The sequence below is a fragment of the Passer domesticus genome, chromosome 1, assembly GCF_036417665.1.
Source record: "Passer domesticus isolate bPasDom1 chromosome 1, bPasDom1.hap1, whole genome shotgun sequence".
Lineage (NCBI taxonomy): Eukaryota > Metazoa > Chordata > Aves > Passeriformes > Passeridae > Passer > Passer domesticus.
The window spans coordinates 100371612-100396109 of record NC_087474.1 but is presented as its reverse complement, the minus strand read 5'-3'; the positions used below and the strand labels follow the sequence as shown (position 1 = coordinate 100396109).

Sequence of the window (24498 nt, the reverse complement as noted above, 5' to 3'; positions counted from 1 at the left end):
TAACAGTGTGGCAGGGCAATGTTTAATTCAGGGCAATTGCATTTGTTGTTTATTGAATCTAATGTTTGTTTGACTGTTTGTCATGACTTCTAAATATCTTAATTAGCATAATTCACAGTAGCACCTGTTTGGAAAATGTGGACCTTTAAGAAAATAAAAAGGAAGAAGCTAACTAAATATTTGCAAAGGTGCCAATATAATTTAAAAGAACCGTAGAGTTATTTAGCTTCAGTTTTTATTTCGTTCTACTCGGGCAACAACATTCCATCCAGATAAAAGTTGAAGCTATATGTTTCTTCCCTGACCAAACTGAAATAAAACAGTCCCACGACATATTTGGGGGAATCCCATACGATAATACCTGTGTGCCTTATATCTGTGAGGGTTGAAAGGATGAGCTGCCTCTTTAAAGAGCTTCCGTGAACCTGTATTGTAGTAAGCTCTGGTAGGCGAGGGGTTGCGTGACTGCAGCAGACTCATTTGTGACCTCAGAAAAGTGGTTATGAAAGTGATCTCTTGATCAGAGGAATAGAGCTCTGCTGCCTGCCAGACCAGCAATGCAGAAATGAGCCTCCTCCCTGCAAATCTGCCCCGGCAGGAGAAAAAGCGCTCCTTTTTTGGATGCAGTGTAATGATTCCTCTGGAAAATTCTTGGGCTTAAAACAAAGTGTGCTCTAGAGTACACACTGCCTCCAGTTAAATTTCACATTTTTTTAAAATATGCAAGATCATGCTTTTTGCAATTTGTAGTTTTCACTTTCTTTCTAAAACCTACTTCTATTTTCCTTAGTGTAGAGCTAGTAAGTCTTGTTTCAGTGGTTACTGGACTGACTCTGGCAGTAAGCCACAGTGTATATCCAATGGAGATCATACTGTAACTGGTGAAAATGCAACAGAAACAAATGTTTATGTCACATGATGAGTATAAAACAGATCTGATGAATCAGTAGGTAAGAAATCACTGGTTTTCATCCAGAGACCTGAGACAGAATAAGAAGCTGTAGAAGTAATTTATGTGTCATAGTTCTCCTTATACACAATATTCACCTGGCATTGATCACTCAGTGAAAACTGCAATTGGCTATTACTGCCTAGAAAGTTGAAGGCATAATCCTATATGTTTCAGTAATGAGATACAAGATTCCTGTCCTTATCTCATAAGGAATACTCGTTATTTCTTTGGTAGCTTGCTATGAGTCAAGGCAGTAGGCACTTTTGTAGGAGTCAGACTTGCCTGTTCAAGTCAATGACACATACAGAAGAGTTGAAACTGGAGAAAAGGTTATATTTTATTAGCTAGGACTTTGTTTCTGAAACACAGAACATTGGTTTTCCTTATCTTCAAATGGGACAAGCCTGATAAGAACCCCGTGCCTGCCTTGTAATTTTATCACTATATCGAAGTATTCTCTGGTTTTAAAAATTGAAAAGCAAATCAAAGTAGGGAAAAAATTTACAAACTTAGAGCCTTTAAATGTCACCTTTCCTGCCTTTTATAAAGACCTATTTTTTTATTCTGCTCAGAGAATTTGAAGGTCCTAATTGTGGCTGTTGACCTAGGGACCATGGCACTTTTAAGAAACTTAATTTCTCTGGTGGTGAAAGGGAGAGAAAATATAAGCCCAGTACTGGCCTGTTTAGGGTCCTTGGCATCTGCTTGGGATCTTTTTCTGAGTATGGAACATGGCTGTCAGGAAAGGCAAAACAAAACCTTTGTGAGGAAGTAAAAAATAAAGGTTATTGTAGCAATTGAATACATCGTGTGCATGCATTTTATACTTCTGCAGAAGGTTCCTGTTCTGCAAAGGAATTTATTTTTGGACAAACCTTAGTGTCTTCTCTTCAGGCCCCCTGTCTTACGAGGGATTCCAGTTGGGAATGACATCCATCTGTTTGGGTAGCTTTGCAGGACTAGTTTTTGAATGCATACATTAAAATATTAATTAGATAAAAACACATTTAAGAGATCCAGGGATTGTAACATTGTGCCTAAACATGAGTTTAGGCTTCTGGCAGTTCTGTTGTCATATTGTTCTTAATTTTGAGCTTTTAGGTAAGATTGTCATGCTACAGGTTTTCTTCCACATTCCAAAATGTTCTGGAATACAGCTCAATATTTTAAAACTACACTGGAAATTGATTCTGAAATATTTTTTTAAAAAACTCTCAGATAATGTCCCTGATGTTTCACTTGCCCTTATCTTGTCTCAGCACGTGTTCTTACTTCCTGAATTAGAAAATCCAAAGCTTAAGGACCTCCTCTCAGGCATATTTTTCCCACAGCAGATTTAACTTCTCCAAGCTTCCTGCAGTCCATGTCATTGTGGCAACCTCCACAGGCAGCAGAAAAGGCCAAGCAGAGCAGCTCTGCCTTAGGAAGAGAGCACCATGTTCTGTGGGGTGTGTGTCTGTCTGTCGTTGTGCAGCAGTGTGCTCAGGTATCCAACTGATTTAAAGGTGGAGATTCCCATATTTCCTCTGTCAAGCATGTTTGCTTCTTTAAAGTCCACTGGAAAGCAAAGGTGTCTTTGCCTTTAATATTGGACACAGTAAGGCTGCTATATAAAGCAGATACGAAAGAATTGTTCTTATGATATTCCTGACTCTAAACTGTTGGATCCAGATTTGATTTTCTGGATAACACATGCATCCTGTGCACTAAGGTCTCCGTGTGAATATTTTAGATGCAGTGTTTATTTCATCTTAAAAGTTTCCTTTATCCTCTCCAGATCGTGCGCATTGGCTATTTTTAAACAGTCTCTTGGATGATATACTGATCTATTGACATATACTCTTTCAACTCTCTTCTAAGAGATACTGCCTTAAATTCCTCTTGGAACCAGCAGGTGTGAATTTAGCCTGTGTCTTTCCATGCAGAATGGTGCAACAAAAATTATAAAGTCGCAAGAAATTGAGGAGTGGAACATCAGGAGACAGTCAGTTTGAATCATAGTCCCAGAAAAGAGGTTATCAAATCCAAAAAGGCTAGCAAAGATCATGTAAATCTCACATAAGGTAGTCATTGTCAGGTTGCTTTAATCAAGAAGGGGGACAGATGTTTTCTTATGCATTTTCCTAGTTGTGTTTATTTTCATGCTTGATCTTTGATTTGAGTTTGTCCTTCAGTGATTGATTACTAAATGTTCTAAACTATATGTTGAAATTGGAGAGGGTAAAATGATGCACATCTTTTGTAGCCAATAGAGACTAAAAATGTTCTGATATTCTCAAGGTAAATCTGTTATCAAGACTTCATTGAATTTCCTCTGTAAAATGCAATTCTTACAATCACCTTTCCAAAAGCAGGAAAGATTCCAGTAGGCTTCAATTGCTTACTTATGAACACACAGCTTTCCTCTTAGCTGTCTTTTCAGTAAAAATGGATTTTGGTCTCATTACTCATGTTTCTGAAAAATATTTCAGACTCAAGTTTATTTCAATAGGCTGTTTATCACTACAGAATGTTTTTTGTTGGTTTTGGATGCAATAATCAGTCACAAGCTGCTCTTTCATCATATGCTTAAATTTAGTTACATACAGGCTTTCTCATAAGGTTCTGATTTTTCTTATTGTCACTTCTGTGATATACTTTGTTTCACGTCACAGATGCTGCTGTTGTGCATCTGTTGTTTATTTTCTGTCTGCAACAAATTTTGTGGACAAGGCCATGGCATTGCAGTGAGAATAAAACAACATAAGAGATGCACTACTGTGTCACACCAGGGTCCATCTAGTCTGCTATTCTCATCTTCAAAATTGCTGTCTTTTATCTACTTTAAAGCATTCTTGTGCTAGTCTTACAGGGCACTTCACAGTCCTCATATTGTGGGGTTGGGGAAACAGCAGTTCCACATTCAGTTTATCCATTGCCCTTCTAATTTTGCAAACCTCTGTTGTGTCTCCCTCATCCTTCTCAGTAAAATTCACAGCCGTTTCAGCCTCTCCTCAAAAGGCAGCTGCCTCTGCTGTGGGCATCAGCTTCCATCAGCAGAATCAATCCTGAGAAAATGGTCTGATGACAATGAAGTAATGTGAGCCAGATCAAATGAGGACAACATTCTTGGGCCACAGAGATAGAAAACACCAGGAATTCAGAGGATATAGAGAAACCATTTTCAAAAATATATCTGGACAAAGGAAAAGATGAACAGCTATTCAGACAAGAAGCCATTATGAAGGACATTTTGAAGAATGGGGAAACTCTTCACATGTTTTTGATAGGTCACGTGCTCCACAGATCCTAGAATCAGCGTGTCCTAATGTGCTGTTCATCTGAATATGTATAAATATCATGATCAGTGGGATTTGCTGAGATCCCACTCAAGCAATCAGGGTGTAGCAGGTCAGAATACACTGCAATACACTTAAGGCTAATTGTGGATCAGTTTGGTGAAGTCACGAATGAAAATATTAAACTACATTCATTGTACATTCTAAGGTCCTTAACTCTGGAACTAACCAATGTTAAGCAGACTTTCTAAATACAGAATAGTTCTCTGAAATTAATTTTTTTTCTACTCTAAGCTTATGCTGGATATCAGGATTCTGATTAATGGACATGTAATTTAAAAACTTAAAGGTGCAAGGAAGAAGTGTTGGAACCATCTTAATTTTTTGTGAAAGATGTGGATATTGATTTGAAACTGGAATAAATAGTCTACAGATTTCTTACTCAAGGTTACCGAAAAATCAGGCTTGCAATCCATTTTGTGGTTTGAGAGAATAACTCATTTTTACTTACCTTTATATGTTTATTCAGAAGGGTGTGCAAGCAAATATTCAGCCATGCTAACGTATTAAAGCTTAATTAAAGAATGGAATAGTACACAGATAAAATTAAGGCCCGAGGACTGAACCTATAAATCAATAAGTTTCCGTGATCAAATCATCATATTTAATGTAGTAGAAAATAAAATGGAATTGTGAAGACAAACAGGAAGACTGTTACTTGGAGTAAGTCTTATATCCTGGTATAATTTCAGAGGACTGCATGTCTTCAGCAGTCTTGTAGCCAATATAGTCTACCAGACCAACTGATAGCTCAAATATTTACTCACAGTGATGCAAACAGATCTTTAAAATATCTCCTTTGCCAAGGCACAATGTGGGGCTGCCTGTCGGGGAGATCATCTGTTGAGTCATATGAAGACAAAAAGGTTGCAACAGTAAGCTACAGAGAAGAAATGTGTTTTCTAGACAAATTCTTTTGAGTCTGTTGTTTGCATAGTTAGCACACAATTTGTCTCACATGGAGCTTTTCTTTGGATCTGTGATCCCTCAGAAATTATGGGGCAGGGGAGAAGTTATAGTCCCAGGCTACATTTAAACTTGACATACAAATGTGATTTCTTATGAGACACAGATGGAATAAACCAACAAAAAGCAGAAGAAGAGTTAATAACTTCTTCTGCATATTCTCCTTTTTATAAAAGCCACTTCACCATTCTCAGCATTTCTTAAATTATTCTACACATTTGAAAACGAAGAATTGTGGGAACGGGAAGTGTCCATCCAGAATTTACCCTAATGCTCATTCACCTAAAACATTAAGGAACTCCTTATCTTACAAAATTAATCCTGTTTATAATTAAATAATGAACATTTTCCTGGTGAGAATGAGAAATGTCAATTACTGGGAATACTCAAAAACTCAGAGGAACCTGCCTAAGTGAAGTTAGCTCTGTTCTGATCAGGGTGACGTAGACCAGATGACCTTCAAAGGTCCCTTCCAACCTACAACTTGCTAAGTTTTTGTGATTCCCTATCCTGACTTAGTTAACAGACCTGGGTTCCCCACAGGTGAACCACTTTCCTAAAGATTGGCAGAACTCCTTGTACTGCAGCACAACTGAACATTTGCAGGCAATTGTTCTTAGCTTCTCAGCTTGCCTCATGTAAATTCTATTTCCCAAAGGCACACGGACCTCTTTTTCATATGCAAGAAAAAAAATACCGTGACTCTTTCACCTCTGTAAGAAGTCCTCAGTTTGTGTTTCTTCTTTCACCTGCAGCTGGATTCTGATGCTGCCCTTTTTGCTGGACTACTCAGTACTGCTTGCCCTGACATCACACCACATCCATCCCAAGGACTCTCTTGATCATGAATTCCAGCCCCAAATTGATTCTGCTCCTGACACAACCTTGCTTGACAGTTAGATCAAGAGGGAAAAGATAAGACTGATGGGCTTTAGAAGATAGAGTCAAGAAGATGGTGGATTTTTTCTGGGAATTGGAGGAAAGCACACCAGGACTTTCCCTGATGTAAGAGGCTTTACCTTCTCCCTTTCTTGCCTGCTGGAAACCCTGTCTGAGATTTCATCCGTAGTATATTGTCAGATCACCACTAAATTTTCTAATGACCCAGATCTCTCAGAACTAATGTTTATAGAACAACTATAGGCATGAGAGCTTTTCCCCTCTTTTCTCTGCATTTCTGTAGAAATAATTTCCACGTGTACTTTTACACACACACAGGCAGCACTGGCAGCTGGATCACTGTTTTAGAAAGTTCATGTGATCTGCAATAATTTCTTAAAACACAAGACCAGTGGAATATAGCGAAACTCTATTCCAGTGGAATATAGTGAAACCAGCCGTATTGATGATCGCTCCAGCAGTGTATTACTGTTTGTGAAGGGATTTGATTTCAGGGAAACACTCTTCACCCTTCGCACAGCGGGCTCTCTCTCTCTCCCTTCTCCCCGCTGCACGAGAGTTATTTTTCTGATCCTTTACTCTAAGCTCCTTTGCTTTTTTTAGGCAACTTCCAGATATCTGATACAGTATATAATGAGGAATTAGGTTCCATTACACCAAGGCTTAACCTTCTCGAAAAGCATTCAGCGCTTGCCAGGAGTCATCAATATTTAACAGCTGTTGTTATTATGAAATACTTCATAGGGTAATGTGGCTCGTCTGCTCGCACGCAAGGGTTTGAACGGCGGCCAGGCCCCTGTCAGAGCCGCCGGGAGATTGACAGGCGGCGAGCCTTGCGTGACAGCGGGGCCGGGGTTACTCAGCACTCTGCCTCCTCCGCAGCGGGGACTTCTCCTCCCCCTCGCCCGCCTTCAAAAGGGCTCTCCGGACGCGCTGGGACACGGGCTGGGGGCTCCGGGGGGCGAGCTGGCCCCAGCAGCCCCGGGGAGAGGAGGGCAGCCCCCGGCGGTGGCATCCCTTTGATGCCCCTCTCTGATGCACGGGGGGAAATGGATGAGGCTGGCTGGGAAAGGGGAAGAGGGGTTCTGCGAGAAAGAGCGGATGGGATCTGGAAAGCAAAAGGGTTCGGTTTGTACCTTAAAAAAATGTCATGCTGTACTCGAGAAACTTCAAAGGGAAGTCAGATTTCAAAGCATCTCTTAAGAAGAAGCAGACTGAGAAAACCGCTAAGTTGGGAAGAAAAACTCTGCATTACTGCTAGCGTAATTTCATCTGGCGTTCTGGTAGCCTCCGCAACAGGACCAAGCACCATACAGCTTTTATTCAGCTTTTATGCATTTTGGTGCTGATTTCTTTCCCAAAGCACTTGTACTACCTGTGTGTTGTGCAAACGTCCTTTCCAACTTGTTTGGCAATATATAACAACAGTTCCTTATGCTGTGTATTTTTTAATTTCAGTGTTCATCTAATGACCCCCATCCTAATTGTCACCCGGTGTTCTCTGTAACACAGCCAGAGGAAACGGATCATTTCAGTTCATGGCTTTAGGTTTGTTAAGCAGAATTGCTCATACTGAGCGTTTCCGAGTCAATTTGTTTTGTTTTCTTAGTATTCAGAGTAACACGCATAGCTGATTCTTCCTGCAGCTAGAAGATGCAGGAAGAGAGACCCTGCTCTCACTTCCTTTCGAGTAACAGCTACCAAACGTAAGATTTGCATGCTTAAAGCAGTGTCTCTGAACCTGCAGTCTGGATTTGGGTATTTTCATCCACCTCTTTTAAGAAACAATTTATCCCCTGGGCATCATTGGAGAGAACTGGTAGTCCCTTGCAGAAGGACTTGAAACCGATTCACCATCCTGAATCTGAAGAAGACTGTATGTTCCCCTTCCTACACCCCAAATAAATCCAGGAAGGGTGTTCAGTCCAGAAGCAGCATCCCTTCGCTGTTCATTTCTTGCCTGTGCTGTTGCTTGATGCAGGCACCGGGGGCAGCTGGGGTACAGTCTGCCCCCATGTTACTCTGTTGCACAGCCTAACTTTGCAGCTACTTTTGCTAATTATTTTCTGAAGAATGAAGGCTGTGCTCAAGCAGGATGAGGTACAGAAACACTCCAGAGAATGTAATCCCATGGGTTTAAAAAGTATGGTTTTGTGAGACTCCTGAAATCTCCATTCCTTTGAACTAAAGAGTATCCTGCAATGGATAAATGTTCTGTAATTTCTGGGGCAAAGGGAATGGCTGGTTTCATAATGCTTCCATAGACTGTGTTAGGCAGCTTTTCTTTACAATATTTCAGATTTGGCTTTCAAGCCAAGGTATTTGCAAATGCAGATAGCAATGCTCATATCAGAACTGGAGGCTTGAAAGACGTCTCAGGTTTTTACATTGTTCTAGGCAGAGACAGTACAGATGTGAAAGGTTCAACAGCACTATCTGAGACCATCCCATACTCATTCAGCCAATCTCATAGTCTCCTCTGTGGACTTCTTTTCTCCATTAATTAACTGTCAGTTCTAATTCTAGATTATTTTTTTTTCCACTCCTTTCACTGCTTTCAGATTAGAAATTGAAAATTTTCCTCAAATCTTTGACCTGTCTTCCTGGAAATTGCATTGGCCATTTTTTTTTTTTTCTCCTCTCTTTTTTTCCTAGCCCCCTGTCCCCTTGCCCTGTATATTTCCACAGTGTTGTCCTTTGTAGGACCCAGCACTTCCAGACTTGTTGGCTTTTAATGTTGCATGGGATTGCACCATGCACACCAGATCGCATGACCTTGCAAAACTGTCAGCCCTGGAACATGTATCTCTGCTATTTATCATACTATGGTATCAATATGCTCATTCATCTTATTTGGCAGAACAGCTCCATCTTCTGTTTTATTTCATGTTCTGGAAGTGCAGGCTCAGTAGGTTGTGCTTGGAAAACGGCCTCTGGTGTTACCCCTTCCCATCTCTTGAGTTTGCTGGTTTTGAACCTGGTAGATGAGTGCCCTGTGCTGACCATCGAAAGGGTTGCCTCTCCCATAGAAAGTCTAAAGCTCCATAAAGCTAAAATTCTCAATTTATTATTTCTTTTTTACAGCCAGCAGCATTCATTAGTCTGCCTGCAGTATCAGCTTTTCTCTTGCTCAGTTCTTGATACATGGGAACTCCAGCAGCGCGTTTACCCCTCAGGTCACTGAGTCATCCTTTGCTGTTTTTTATTTTTCAGCTTTATTTTCAGACAATTTGCTCCTCCCTGCCCACCAGAGACAGTACTCCTGCATTCTTCAAGCTCTCATTTGTTTTCATCATAGGCTTCACTGTTGCTCCAGAGGGACACCATTTTATGAGATGTCTAAGCTTGATCACAGCTGTCTTGGCATCAGGGTCTTTCCATCAAGCCACCCATCATAACCAAAACTTGCTGTCCTGTTCTCTCTCATGATTCTTGGTGGTGACAGGGGTATTGTTAGACTCTTCTGTTTTCTTTTCCCTGTTTTTCTGCCTAGTCAGATAACATCTTGCAAGTTTCCCTCATCTGCCTGTCATGTCTTGCATTTCCTCCTCCTCCTCATTTCTTTCAGGATCTGTGTGATTTTCTGCCTGTCTTGCTCTGCTTTCTCCAGGTGACAGGCTATCACCAGCACCTCTCTTTTGAGGTGTCACTGCAGTATCAGCCCAGCCGTGGGTGGATTAATCAAGCATTTCCAGCGTGGGGAGGCAGAAGGAGAGTGAGCAGTGAGTGACGGCTCTGCGGCCTCGGGTGCAAGGAGCAAACGTTCCCATCTCGGAGGAGCATTCATTTTTTGGAGCAATGGTGTTGTTTGTCTTTCTTTGATGGTGCAGTGGGTCTCCCTGCACTCAGGCCAGTGAGAAGGGCAGGCTATGAAACGGATGTGTGTGGCCTAACATATGGGTAACTCTAACTGGCAAAATAACATTAAAATGCTTTCCATTTGGAGATGGAATTTATAGTAGCCAGACGAGTTGCAGAACAAACATCTCTTGTGCTTCTGCTGCCGTGTTTGTATGAGCCTGAAGGCTAACAAGCAGGCAGGGAGCTCTGGCCCGCTCAGTTGGATAAAATAATAGTTTCCACTAACGATGAAGTTCGAACGGATGGAATTTTCACAACACCAAAAGAGCGCATCAAAGAAATAAACCTTCGTTTCCTCTCACCCCTCCCTGTCTGTCCTTTAACCTGAGCAAAGACCACAAACCACCATGTCAGTAATTACAAAAACATCTTTTCTGAGGAGGGAAACTCTGGAAGAGGCCATTGGAATAGGGGTTGGGATTTTAAAAATTGTTGTCACAAGATATTTAAAAGATGTGTGGATGTGGCACTTGGGGACATAGTTTAGTGGCAGACTTGGCAGTGCTGGGTTAGTGGTTGGACCTGATGATCTTAAGGGACTTTTTCAACCTTAATGAGCCTATAATTCTATGTCTGTTCTTATAGACAGGCCTAGCAGAAGGCCTAGCTGATCAGGGGGAAAAAAGCAACCATTTCCTATTAGCTTAAATGGCACACCAAAATGAAAATTTAATGAAATGAAGATTTAATAATCTGTATATTCTCTTCACAGCAGCCTAGGTTACAAGTCTGAATTCCCAAAATTATTTTGGCTGGAAAATATGGGTAGGAATCTGTTTAACGCAGCTTGGGATTTTCCTGATGTGCTTTCCCATGCCCAGGGGAGGGTTTTATTGCATCTAATTATACATTTGAGATAATTGCTTTGGGCTAATGACCGACATTATCACTTGCAGCAAATATTTACAATGTAAGCTAACAACCATCATAAATAGCTGATCACAATAGGTCAGTTGGTGTGTTTCTGAGCTGCCATTGTTTACTGTAAAATGCTGATGTATCCTGCAGCAGTCCCTTACTAGGCTGTTAAATTGTTAAGGAACTCTTGCATGGGCTCAGGACCTTTAGGGGCTTGATGTTTGTCTCTTATTCGTATTCTGCTTTGGTACAAACTATTCCTGCCATCTAAATCCTTTTTTGGTGGGGAGGTTTTATTTTTGATTGGCTGGGTTATTGAGGTTTTTTGGGTTTTTTGGTGTGGGTTTGGCTTTTTTTTTCAGAGGGATCTTTTTTGTTTTATTAATAATTTCTGGCTGTTCCCACTCTCCTTTGGCTGGAAGGGAAAATGTGTATCAAACGTCCCAGATAATATCACTGGGATACCCTCCTCTCCCATTCTCTCCATGAAAAGAAGAAAAAACAGAAAACTGGATCTCTATTTGCTACCAGGATGTTTGTATGACCCTTCTCTGGAAGAAGGAGTGAAACTGACTTAATTTTTACTGACCAAGTGATAAAGACAGGTTCCTATTGTACTCCCTAGATGATGCTGAAGCACAATGATCATGTAATGCCAGCCTTCTCAGAAATTCTTTCATTATTCCCAGAAATGGGATCATATTTCAGTGATTTTTCTGTAGGATATATTGATAGGAAGAATTCGAGCATTCAAAGACATTTGAGATCAAGCAATGTGAAGGAAGAGCACTCACCAGCCGAGTTTCCCATGAAAGCTTAATCAGAAATAAGGTTTTTCCCCTATTATTAGGAAAAATATATGACATTTTAATCTATAATGACAAATATTCATTAACTTCATCAAGTAAATGACATGCTAAACAAACTTTAAAACTCTGTAAAAATGAAACAGTTTAAGAACATTCCCTTGAATCTTACAGTTAGGCTGAAACTTGTAGAAATGAACAGGGTAATGTGAGATCAAAAATAATCTGATGTCAAGGAGATCAGCACTGAAAATAAGAAACTTATTCACTCCCTTTTCTTCTGAGATATATAGACATTTCTCTGTATTGTCATAATACATATTTTTATAAACAAAACAACTTGCTAACTTTCTTTTGTTTCTTTCCTGTGGGTTTTGGTTGTTGCTTTATGTAGAGTAGACCAATGGAAAAAATATGTTCAATAAAAAATGTGATAGATATTTCGTATAAAACAACATCTGGACTGCAAAATATGTATCTATCTCCAGCACAAGGAGAAAAAAAAAAGAACAGAAAGTTGTCAGTAACCAAGATCTAGACCACAAAGACAGTAACCACCAATTAAATTCAATGCATGTTAAATGCCTACACAACAATTTTAGTGATGACCCTAATCGTTATGATTTCTAAATTGATGATAATTCTTTCCAACAGCCATTCAAGAAAAGCACTTTAAGAAGCAAGTTGGCCAAACGATAAAAGAAGACAGTATACCTAACAAGACTGCTGTACAAGAAGGTGGACTTCTGCTAGAAGTGAGTGAAAAAAATGCTGGCTGTAATTTATTCAGTTTGCTGATATGTTTGGGCTGATGATTTGTGGCAGTTTTGAACAAACAGTCAGTCTTGGTGGGAGTCTTTCAAGGGCCACACTTGTGAACATTTCCTGCAAGAGCAAGACCGGCAGTCGTGACAGTCACAGTCAGTGTCCATTTCAGCAATTGCACCTTGCACCCTTGCTTGCATCCTTGAAATTTCCAGTGAACCCCAGCAGGACAGTTCACAGTTATTTTTCACTTTTAGTTTTATTTTACTTGGCCCATATTTTGAGGATGTCAACTTGAGCTTTCCCGGTTTCTCATCTGAACTGAGAATATACTAGGATATTTTAGTTTATCCTACTTCCTCAACTCTGTGTTCTGCACACACACCGTGTCAGCAAAAGTTATCCCTTCTATGTATTTTTATCCCCCTTTAGGCTGACTTTATATTGGCAGAGCAGCATAGAGGGGCCATGCTGTTACTGAGAATTGGATCCATTAATTTTAAGGAAGAATTAATGCTGCTGTGAACTACTGAACCAGCTAGAGCCCAGCGGTCCATCCCAGATAAATCCGCATTTCAAACACATGATGTAATAATGCCTTTTATACACTGAGGTCCCTGGAAATTCCTGTGTGATTAAGATTACATATGTTGTGATTAATATTACAGTTGTTCTGGATAGGATAATATTCATGGTATAAAAACTGTGTTTTAATGCACGTAAATGTGAATTAAATCGTAGCCTCCAGCAAATAATTGCTGAATACTATTAAATTAAAACGCATTTTAATATGAGATCCAATACCATAAGTTACTCAAGTCTATGGAATGGAAACTGGCACCCTGCTTTCCTTCCTCTAAGTATTTTAGAGGATTTTAATTTTAGATTTTAAAGCAAGTAACACAGAGGCATCTGATAGGTTACTGCTACTGCCAAAATGATGTTTGGCTGTCATGTGTTATTTTGCAGCCATTTCCATTCTCAATGAATAGGGAATACGGGGTGTACAATAAATGATAAATATGGCAAGTATATAAATTTCAACAAAGGTCTTCTCTAATTAGTCTATGTTTTGTTGTGTGTAGATGACATGCCCACCAGTTATAATCACTGAGCATCCTCAAACAGTAGACTGACTGCTGTGAGAGCATGGAGAGAACACTGTCACAGAGTTTGGGACAGGTTATGAGAGACTGCTATTGCTAAATATGCTCTGCTTACTGCAGGGTATGCAGGAGTCACATTCCCTCTGAATACAGGGGAGATATTTTATCCTGGATCATACTTAAAGAGCATCATTAACGGGATGATTAAGTGCATGTTAATTTGAATGTACTTGCCAGGCTTCATTTATGGGCATGTCTGACCTAGAATAAGAGGGTGAGTTTTCCTTAGGGCTTGTCGGGAATGTTCTCTGAGGACTGAGTTTGGCTCAGATCCTCATTCAGTGGTTATGGCACATGAAGAAAAGTGGGTTTTTATGTTGTTCAACCAAATTCACCATGTTGGTTATTAGGAACTGTGGGATTTTAACTAAATATCACATTTCTGATTCCTTCCAAGAAGAAGCAAACTGTGGTTGCTGTTCTTTGTATATTGTCTTATGAATCTGACTACTTTATTTGCTCTCAAAAGATGTTTTTGTGTGTTGAAAGTGTTGAAAACCACTTTCCATATCATGACAACACCTTGCACTGTGCAACCTCTGCTTTATATAATACAAACCAGAATAATCTGAATCACCAAAATACTCATGAATAATACTGTTCCTGAGTGCAGTGTTAATGGAAAATCAAGAAAATTTGCTTTTATTTTTTTTTCTAGTGGGTATAGTCACTCTGCTTTATGTATGGAGAGAAATATGGGATAAGAAGAACCTAATTGCTGATAATTAGTGTATCTGGGACTCTTGAGTCTTGGAACAATGCAGTATTTCCCCTTTCAGCTTGAAAGAAAACAATGGAATTAGGCTGTCTTCAAAATATGTTTAAAATGTTTTTTATTTGTAAAGGCTTCTGCCACAACATGTGTTTTTTATTTAAGATTTTATGGAGATTTTTTACAGCTATAATCAAATAGCTTTCATCAGCAATAACAGAATAAACAATGATACCACTTTATCAAAGACTTTTTAGTGGAGCACAGCAGGTATCTAAACAAATAATTTCTTTTGGTGCTTTAAAATAATTTCTTCTGGATTATTAGAGACTTTGCTTGCCATCTTTGTTTCCCTTCAAAAGGAAGACAGACAAGTCTCTAAGAACCAAAGTCTAATTTTGTTAAGGTTTTTTTTTAATGTGTCCCATTCTTGCAATCTTTACTGTCCTTTGAGCTTTCACATTCCAACAGTTTGACTACAGTAATGATTTTTAGCTTTGCACTTTCAAAATATTTTCCAAGACAGGTGGTTTTGCAACCCCTGTGCCCCATTCCTTCCGGCAGAAAAGGGGCACATTCAGTTTCTGCAGCCTGTTAGTGAATACTGAAGGAACACTGGGCCAAACCCATAACCAGAAAAAGGGGAAAATAAGTCGTATTGGCAGTCAACAAATCCAGATAGAGTTTATGGGGTGATGGGGTGGAGAAACACAATAAAATGGTGACTTGGAAAAATAATGAATCACTGGTGGGTATCTAGGCAATAGCTTTGATTGCAGGATTCATCTCATGGCTGTTAGCCACCTCCTGCTCTTCCCCCCAGCTATGCTGTGCTCGTAATCTTAAGTCCAGACTCAGAGTCTACACTATGGTGGAGGTAATTGCCCATCCCAAAGGGCTGTGTAACTATCATTTGTTACACTATTCACGGATCCCTGGAAGAATAAAAAGCCTGTTGTTAAGGGGGAGGCTCTATATGGACTGGCTTTCTTAATGACATGCAATTACGCGTTACCTCCAGCACTGCTCCTTGGGTAACCAGCACTTGTTCACTGAGCAGCACCCTGCTAAAATTGTCACTTGGGCTTTATTGACCACTTCACAGTTGCTCCTGCAATTTTTCTGTTTGTCATGGGCGAATAATTGATGTTCAAATTTCTGTCTCAACCCTTGCTGCTAAGGATGTGCCTTCATGGACTTTCTTCTCTTCATTATGCTTTGTACACTGAAACATAGGGTTCATGGCATCTCTGTCTCCAGACGTATTGGACATAATTCTTTTCAGGTGTGAAAATAGTGTTTTATAACTAAAATGTCACAATAAATATAAAGAAATAGGGACACTGCAGGCAGCTCCTGAACAGATGGTAGTGGAGTAAGGCTGCCTAGTTCTATCACGCTCCTTTCTCACTGATGAATATTGATAAAGGCCAGACGTGGCTTTTTTTGTCATTTCCATGCTCACTGGCAGCTCAGACTCTTTCAGACAAGATCCATGTTGCTTTTCAGGATGCTCCAAGACACACTTTTGTACAGTTCAGGGTCATATTTCCATGAGTCTTCTACTCTTAAGGCTTCAGGGCACAAGAATCACATTCCTGTGGTTTTGTCTCATGTTTTTCTTTATGGCTGCATTGAAGATGCCAGTCATAAGACTGTCCTGGTACTTCTTATTCAGTGACACTGTACATTCCATTTAATACCTTTATCAAGGACCTGGATAAGGGGATCAAAGGCACAAGACACAAGGTTGGATAGGAGTGTTGCCCTGTTTGAGGGCAGGAAGGTTCTGCAGAAGTATTTGGAGGAGCTTACTACTTATTTAAATTTTTAGACAGAGACTTTGAGGTGCCTGGCAGCTTAAATATCTTAAAATCACAGCCATATGGTCCTTAACTTAAAAAATAAATAAATTACTAACACCTTCAAAATCATGAAAGGTAGGTTTGGTGGTGCAACCATTATAATTCTCCACTGGTGTTAATAATCCTAGCTTCATTACATTAGCTACTTAAACATATAAAGTTGGGTTTTTCAACCTGAGCGTCCATGTTTTGTTCCACCAAAGCGTGCAGAGGAATTTTGCTAATTTGAGTTGTAAGTAGCAAAACTAGTGAGGCACTTCAGGTTATTTAGCTTCTGAACCAGCACCATTTGTGCTTGGTATTGGCTGCTGGTGCAAAGCTACAGCACAATCAGGTGTAGATCCTGTAGCACACAGAATGGGCCCTTTTTCACCCAGATACGTCCATTATAGATTATTTTTTAATTCCATATCACAGGTTTGAATTCTGGTTCTAACTTGGTAGCTCCCACCAAAGTCAATGAGGTCATGTTTTGACAGCTTTAATACCAAAAGGACCCCTGGTCTTAAGCAAAACCAATGAAAAACAAACTTTTAATGCAAGCAAATGACTTTGGATTTGACACAATGTAAGTTTAAAGCTTATTATTTAACATTATGTTGCTACCTTAGAAATGGATGCAAATAATAATCTTTCTGGGAGTTACTTTGGAGAGGTGAATGTGCAAATTTTGGCACTGAAATGCATCTCCCAGTGGCCACTACTAACAGCTTGAACTAGAGTTCAAGTTTCATTCCGAGGGAGTTGGAAAATGATACATTAGAAAACATCCTATTGGTGCTGTTCTTCACTCTGCATAAGGAAATAACATAGGAAACCCTTTTCCCACTTGGTTTCCTGTCATTTTTTTAAACTTGTTAGTGTAATTCCACTTCCTCCTTCCAAACTGATTTATGTAATCAGTTCTTGATAAAACTGTGCTCTTGAAAAAGGTACTCCAGTTTGAATTTCAGTCTGAGAGCAAGAGATTTTTCCTCTTCCTGTTATTTTTTAACTTAAACTTGAAAAGGCAAACTGCAAATCCAACAAAGTGCATGGAGATTATATGGATCTATGACCATGGCACAAGCTTCAGAAATTAAAAACTGGTAGAGAGAGACATTTTTGGTTTATTCTGTTCTGGAATCCCTCTTCAGCTTCCCATAGTGCTGACACTCTCTTAGCACAGTCCTTCTAAAATAAATCCTGATACATGTTGATACAATGCTTCATTTTCTTAATCTAACTGGTTTAAAATCAGACCATCAAAATAGGAAATTCTCATAAAAAGCTCATAGTCTTAGTGCCTTTTTTTCAGTTAATACAACTTTTTAAAATTACCCAAACAATGCTTTTACCTTCCTTTGTTTTCAAACATGAACCTTCTCCCAGTAATTTAGATGACATGATTTAAGCTGACATTAGTCACTTGGGATGACTTACAGGGAATTTATCCATTAAAATAAACCATAAATGGGGTTAGCAGTGCTGTTTTATCACATGCATATATTCACTTTCTTCTTGCCAGGCGTAGGCATAACACAAAGGAACACTTCAGAGGCCCTGGTCCCTTTTTTCTTTCTTTTCAAATAGGCATATTTCTAAAATCCAGACTTGAAATTTGGCATGGCCACAGCTCTGTGCAAAAAAACATCCCTTCTCTTGCCCTTTAGACAAATAACTAATGTTCTCGCTTATTCCTTTCTTTTTTTTTTTTCTTCTTCTCTAACAAATCTGGATAGAAAAGCCATGACTGCTAAATTCCATTTACTCTCTCCTCCAGTCCTTAATGCCACTGTTATGAGTGCAACAATCATGATGCTGCCACAGTGCTGAGGTTTCTGAAATACAGGAGGTGGCACCATCCAACTTGACAGTGGAACAGAGAAAAACAAAATCCTGTTATCCCCTCCCTTCAGATTTTCAGCCTAATTATGAGAAAAGTGATAGAAGATGGATTTTGATGGGCAAAATTGTGTGGAAATAATGAACAAAATGGTTACCACAATTGCCAGTACACATAATGTCTGAGAAGCTTGACTTTTGCCAGGACTTTTGCAAGAGATTTATGGAGGGATTTGAAGAGGAGAAATAGGTACTTCTGTAGAGGCTTGTTGTGGAGCCTTTTTGCAAATGGGAAAATGCCAGTAAGTGCTTCTTTTCAGATTTCGTGACATGTTGGGCTGATGAGAGTTAGTATTTCTCTTCTCCAACACAAAATTACAGATTGCAGTTGAGAGGGAGAAAACTGGGAGTGGATTGGAAAATAAGGACAGGCAGCCTGTGTTCAGTATGACAGAGCAGGAGGAGCAGGCAGTCAGTGCAGGTGTGTGGTGAGGAGAGACAGCTATCATCCTCTTGTTGGTGCTAGCATCAGGAAAAGTGTCTTCCATTTGCCAGGAGACAGGCAAACCTGCTGTCATACGAGCTGGGCTGGCTGAGAAATTGTAGTTGTACCAGTGACCAGAGCAGCTGTCCGTCCATAGCGTTAAGGTGAAGAATCAATAAGCTTTGGGCACAGATGCAGCTCTGAATCTGAGGCTGCTGTTGCTGTCTCCAGACTGTTCATCACAGCCAACTCCACCCGAGCTCACTTTTCACAGCCGCTTCCTCTGTTTCTGCTCAGGCTATTTCGGTGCCTCTTGGAGACAGTCCAGTGGCCACATAACTTCCTCCTCAACAAAACATATTCTCCCATTTCAGCTCTGTTAGTTTTTTTTCCTCTCACTGACTTCAGAGCTAATCCTTGACAACTATTTCCACCAGTCAATAGGTTTGGTGTCTGTATCTGAGCCCTGCATTGTACAGATGCACCAGGACTTAATCTGCTACTAGAACTGACTTCTTGCATTCAGGCAACAAAGGTATTCATAACACACTGTTTGTTTCATACCAATTTCTGCATTTGCTTTTCAGGAAGCTTTTTTGAAGATGTCATAGTCATGTATTGCGAAAAAAACCCCAAAAACAACCCAAAACATAGAAGAAGCAGATATACACTTAAAATAATTGCAATCATACATTGTTCAACTTGTCTTCAACTGGCAGAAGTGAAATTATAAATGAGCAGCCTAAACTGTATTCACAGATGCCACTTGCTGTCAGTATATTCCTCACTCTCAATTCAGAAAAGCTCACGAGCTGCAGACTTGCCATCTTCTCAATAAGATGAAGTGATGAGCAAGAAAGCAGGTCTAGGCTAGACTGTCCAGTCTTGAGAGCTTTTGCAAATTTGCAGTGATTTTGTTATGGAGGTTTCGTAAAAAATCCTACGTATTTTACTAGAAATATTGAATACATTCCACTTTCACTTTTTGTCTGCTTTAGTTAATAAAACTTAAATGCTTAAACCAAAGCAGGGGCTTGCAGAGGAGACTTGAAGAAAGATTCATTTAGTCTATAACGCAGCCTAACATTTGCAGTCATTACTGCTGGTTAGAGGAGTTGTCTCTAATTTTCTATCCTTATCCCTCTCCATAAGATCCACCATCATCCACTTAATATCTTGATTAGAGAAAATACTGCCTACCTCTCTGGGTCAGCACAATGCCTTTATAGCAGGATTCACTCTTGCTGTCAGAATGGGATGGGGTGTGTTTGATACAGGATAGTTACAGCATAAAAAACATGCATAAGATGATAACTTGCGAAGTAAAAGTGTTCCCAGAGTCAATTTCAGAGACGCCACTCTCCCTGAAAATTCTACTGACCTGAAATAGTGCTTTAAAAGGCTGGTTTAACCTTTTATATATATTATCAAACAGAATGTGAAATACAGATTGTTTTGCTATTCTTCCCACTCCCTGAAATATTTTCATGTTAGAAAATGTGATATATAGTGCTAAATACACAGAAAAATGGAGTGCTGTGAAATTAGGACATAACATTCTGTTTTCAGTATATAGGCTGCAACATTGTCTCTTTTAGGTTTTGATTCCTTACAGAAAGAGATGTCTGCCATTCATCCTCATTAACAGTTTGCAAGTACAAATAAAAGTCAGCTGTGGATGGAATATTATGACGGCTTCCTCTATTCAGGACTCGATGCACTTACATGTAAATAACACTGAAAAAAAATCCAGACACTTGGTACTTACATATGTCTAATTGTCCAACATGTTGGATAAATATTATTTGAGACTCTTTTCAGTAACTTGTTTCTGTGAAAGATAATGTCTAATCTTACTACATTTGTTATTTCAAAGTCTACCTAACTAAATTTGTTATTACAAGTGCAGAGTAGTGAGTAATGAATGCTTCATTTTGAGTCTTCTCAAATGGAATTAATCAGGCTTGCATTTTCTATATTGAAATTGTTGAAGAGAAGACTGAAAAGCTCAGAGCAGCTGCAGAATTCAGAAAGGACGAAGAGCTGAACTTGCACTGAAGATATTGCCCCAGCTTTGCTTCCATCTGTGAATACAACATCTGCTTTTGAGGAAGTGAAATGAGAAACTGCATGAATCAATATAAAGATGGTTTCTATTTCCAAGAGTAGTCCAGGGCATAGTATTTGTGAAAGAGCATTGACAGGAGGATTCCATTACTAGTAGAGCACAATTTTAAATTCAACATCATGATTAATGAGGAGGCTAAAGAAATAGATTATAATGATTATGTTGTAATTTGGTATCCTTTCATGATAATTGCTAAGGTAAATGACATGTTAGTCATCCACATACTCACTAACTATCTAGCAAACATCGTATCTCTAGCTATGTATTAATAAATAAAATGTGCTTTGCCCCAACAATTTTAGAATTAATAATTTAGACATTCTTCTTTATATTATTTTAAGTAGTCTTCAGTACTCGTACACCATCCATTAACCTCAGGTAGCATTCATATTCTTGCTTCCCATATGAAAGCCTAAATGGTAAAGCATGCCATATAACAAATTTGGACTGAGGTGTTCAGTGTCACCCATGAATTCATTTTTGCATCCACAAAGCCTTCCTTAACCTATCTTTAAGCTAGTAGTCATCAGTACTGCTCTTCTCTGGAAACATGGTCTGTATTCTCTTTTCCTGTGCTTAGTACGTGTGGAAAAAACTGGACTTAAGGTAGATGCATTCCTTTCTAGTATGCACCACATCAACTTTCTGCACAAACAAAGTCAACTGATGCTTCAGCCCTTGTTTCTTAGCCCCATCTTGGGCAGAGTAGTTGGTTTTGAGGCGCCAGGTTCATTGGGGACCAGAAATTCATGTATATGTTAACAAAGAGAGGCCCTACTCCAAGGACTTGACACAGACTAAGCAAGCTTTGTTACAAAAGCTTAGTTTGGAAGGAATGTATAATGGAAGGAAAACTGCATTTGCAGTTTTGCGTCGTGCATTCAAAACAACTTCAAAGGCAAAGTTGCTCTTGGTAGTGTCCAATACTTATTACATATCAAGCATATAAAAAACATCACCATGGTTTAAAATGTGTTTACATGTGTGCACACATTGCAATCTCACCCTCCAGGGAGCTACTATGTTTTCTTGAAAGTTTATAGCTCACAATTACCGGAGCCCAATGACTTACATTTTCCTAGCTGATTTCCAGGAGGCCAGTTTCGACTGCTGCCTCTTGACGAGACCCAGCGTTCCAGCTCCCTTGCTAGACTGAAGACACGTTATATAAACAAGCATCTCCAAGGTTTCCCTAATTCCTTCGTGGAAGTGATGGGATATTGAAAAATGGAATAATAAGAAATGTCACCAGCTGAATGATTCACAATCATTTGTGCCTTTCAGATGGCCCAGCTGTTCCCTCTGACAGTAAATGGGAGGGCCAGGACTCAAATCTGTCTGGCATTGTGAATGATTGTTGAAAATGTTGGCCTTGGTAGTACAGCACTAGATGCTGGGTTTCCATACTGAAAGAAGCCTGAAGTGATATTCAGGGTCAAGCACACAGGCAGGAACATGAACTTTGTTTTATTTAGGGTGACAGGAGGAGTGAAAGGCACATAATGATCATACATACATATTTTTTTTGTATTTGAAAATAAAAATTTCTTCTGTCTATGAAAACCAGTTTATCAGATTGAGCCCTTTCTCTCTGAAAGGCTTCCCATATAACTCCATGTTTGTAGACTTCAGCTACTACTTCCTTCGCTGGCTCAAATGATGGAAATTTGTCTTCTGTTTTGTTTCTTTTGCCTGAAATTTAATCTGTACACGCAAACCCTTGATCAAAACTGAATGCTAAAACAATTCTGCCACTCTCCTTTGCACGAAATAGTGCTTACTCACAGAAATACTCCTTTTGAAGTTGCTTTGTAGATAGACAGTCCAGAGGCCTAAGAGATACTGTACTTGTTGAGCAAAGGCCATATTCTGATGTCACCAGATATAGTATTTCTGAATAGTCTTTTATGCTATTTTTTACTTTTTTTTTTTTTTTTTTACTTCAGGGTTCTGTAAGAGTTTGTTTTTTTTTTTAATATAAAGAGAACCTCAGGGGTTCAGAGGGATTTTTGAGAAGGGCAGCTATGAGTCCTAAAAACACCAGTGGAAAGAAATACTTATTCACTAAACAATGCAGTTTAAGACAGAAGACACAATTAACTGTCTGCATTTTCCTCCTAATATTCATAAGATACGAGCAAGTATATAATTTCCAGAGTTTTTAAATAGCTACTTATTTAGATCACCAGAAAATGGCCCCATCCCGCATAGGATGCAAAAACCCAGTGATCCACTATTAAATGAAGCTGTTCCAGATAAACTGTGAGCCAACTGACCCTGGAAATTTAGTACCCAAGTTGCGTGACTCGAAAATCTGTTCAAAGCAAGGCATGGCTGCAGGCCTTGACTGTTGTACTTTAGTAGCCATAGTAACATGGTCTCTGGAGACCTAATGCTAGTGAATTTTCCTTTATTTCAAGGAAGAGTAATAAGAGAAATGTGCATTGGAACTCATTCTCTCTCTTTTTTTTTTCTCCTCCTTATTTTTACTATGCCATGACCTTGAACAAAATATCTTTGAAGTATTTTCTGGCTGGTTTTCTGCTATGAGACCAGGAAAAAAAAATCAGGATATATAAAGGATCTTGCCAAAGGAAGTCCTATCTTCCTTAAAATATTTGCCTTCATTTCCAAAGAGAATCTCTTGACTAATAAAGTTTCACAAACTTCTTAATGGAAGGAACTGATAACTTTAATCTCACAGCTACTGTAGGCACCGGAATAATATCATACTTTCTTTGAACTGACAGATTAATTGTTTTTTTGTTTCAGTAGCAGGTGCAGCTTTTCGTGAGTACATAATTGGATGTACATGTTTTTTTAAAAGAACACAGTCCCCTATCTGGTGCCAAGCTCTCTTTTATTTTTCATTTGGGAAAAAAGTCCCACATGATTTCATTTTTTTAAGTACAATGCAGAAAACTCATGTAAGTGTTTTTAAAAAGCCAAATACAAACAAACAAATGTTCACAATACATACTTAAGTCTGTCTCACATGTTTCAGCTATTATCCTGGATTAGAAATTCCATCTGTCATTGAATCCATATGGTTTACCAAATGGCAGTTTAAAACCATGTATTTTTTTCAGATTTGAAGTTAGTTGTTTTTTGTCGTAGAAGTTTTAAGGTCCATACTAATAGCTTTATGTGTTTGTTTCTATGTGTGCATATGTAAGAATATGCAATATTGCAAAAATATTTTAGTATGCAAGTGGACTGTACTGATTGAAATACACTTGCTCTAAATACCAGAGCCCCATTAGGCTGTCCATTATTTCTGCTGAGAGGATTAAAGTGAAATGAGAGAAGCTGCCTTTACTTCTCTGTGCTGTCCCCTCAGTGTTCAGGGCAAAAGTGTTTTCATTAGGGAGTGAGAACTGCAGGTATGAGGCTGGTCCACGTCCTCTTTCCTGTTTCATGTCTCCAGGTTATCCATTTCCCAGACACATGGCTGCTGTGGTTCTGACACAGCACACCTCCTCTTCACTGGGAATGAGAGAAAACTATTGCTGAGAATTTTATTTCAATAACAGAGAATGTTTAAAAATCATAAGTGGAGCCATATACTTTGTTGTGATGTTTAATGTAAGATGTGGTAACTTAGAACAAAAAAGCTGGGAATAGTTTTCACTCATTCTTGTGGACTGAAGCTGTCTCTCCTACTCAGTCTAACAAGTCACTAGGCTTCTGGCCAGAAAAATGGAAAAACATCTATTTAGTGTTACTGTAAAGGATTTCAGTATGGAGTTGTATTTGGTACCTGAGATATTTATCTGAGAGGTTGGAAAAGGTATTTCCCTACTGATTTGCAATGACCATTACCCACTTGGAGTGGGCAATGTGCTAGCAAACACCCTCCTCCTTATCCCCACC

The 24498-nt window shown here is 39.2% G+C and overlaps 1 protein-coding gene across 1 annotated transcript in view; it reads left to right on the top strand.

Annotated features, from left to right (window-relative positions):
- Nucleotides 1-24498, top strand: part of AHRR (aryl hydrocarbon receptor repressor) — an 88790-nt gene that overhangs the window by 43311 nt on the left and 20981 nt on the right. Inside the window, exon 4 of the mRNA XM_064431312.1 lies at nt 12336-12436. Within this exon, the coding sequence (XP_064287382.1) occupies nt 12336-12436 (101 nt within the window). The remainder of the gene's footprint in view (nt 1-12335; nt 12437-24498) is intronic.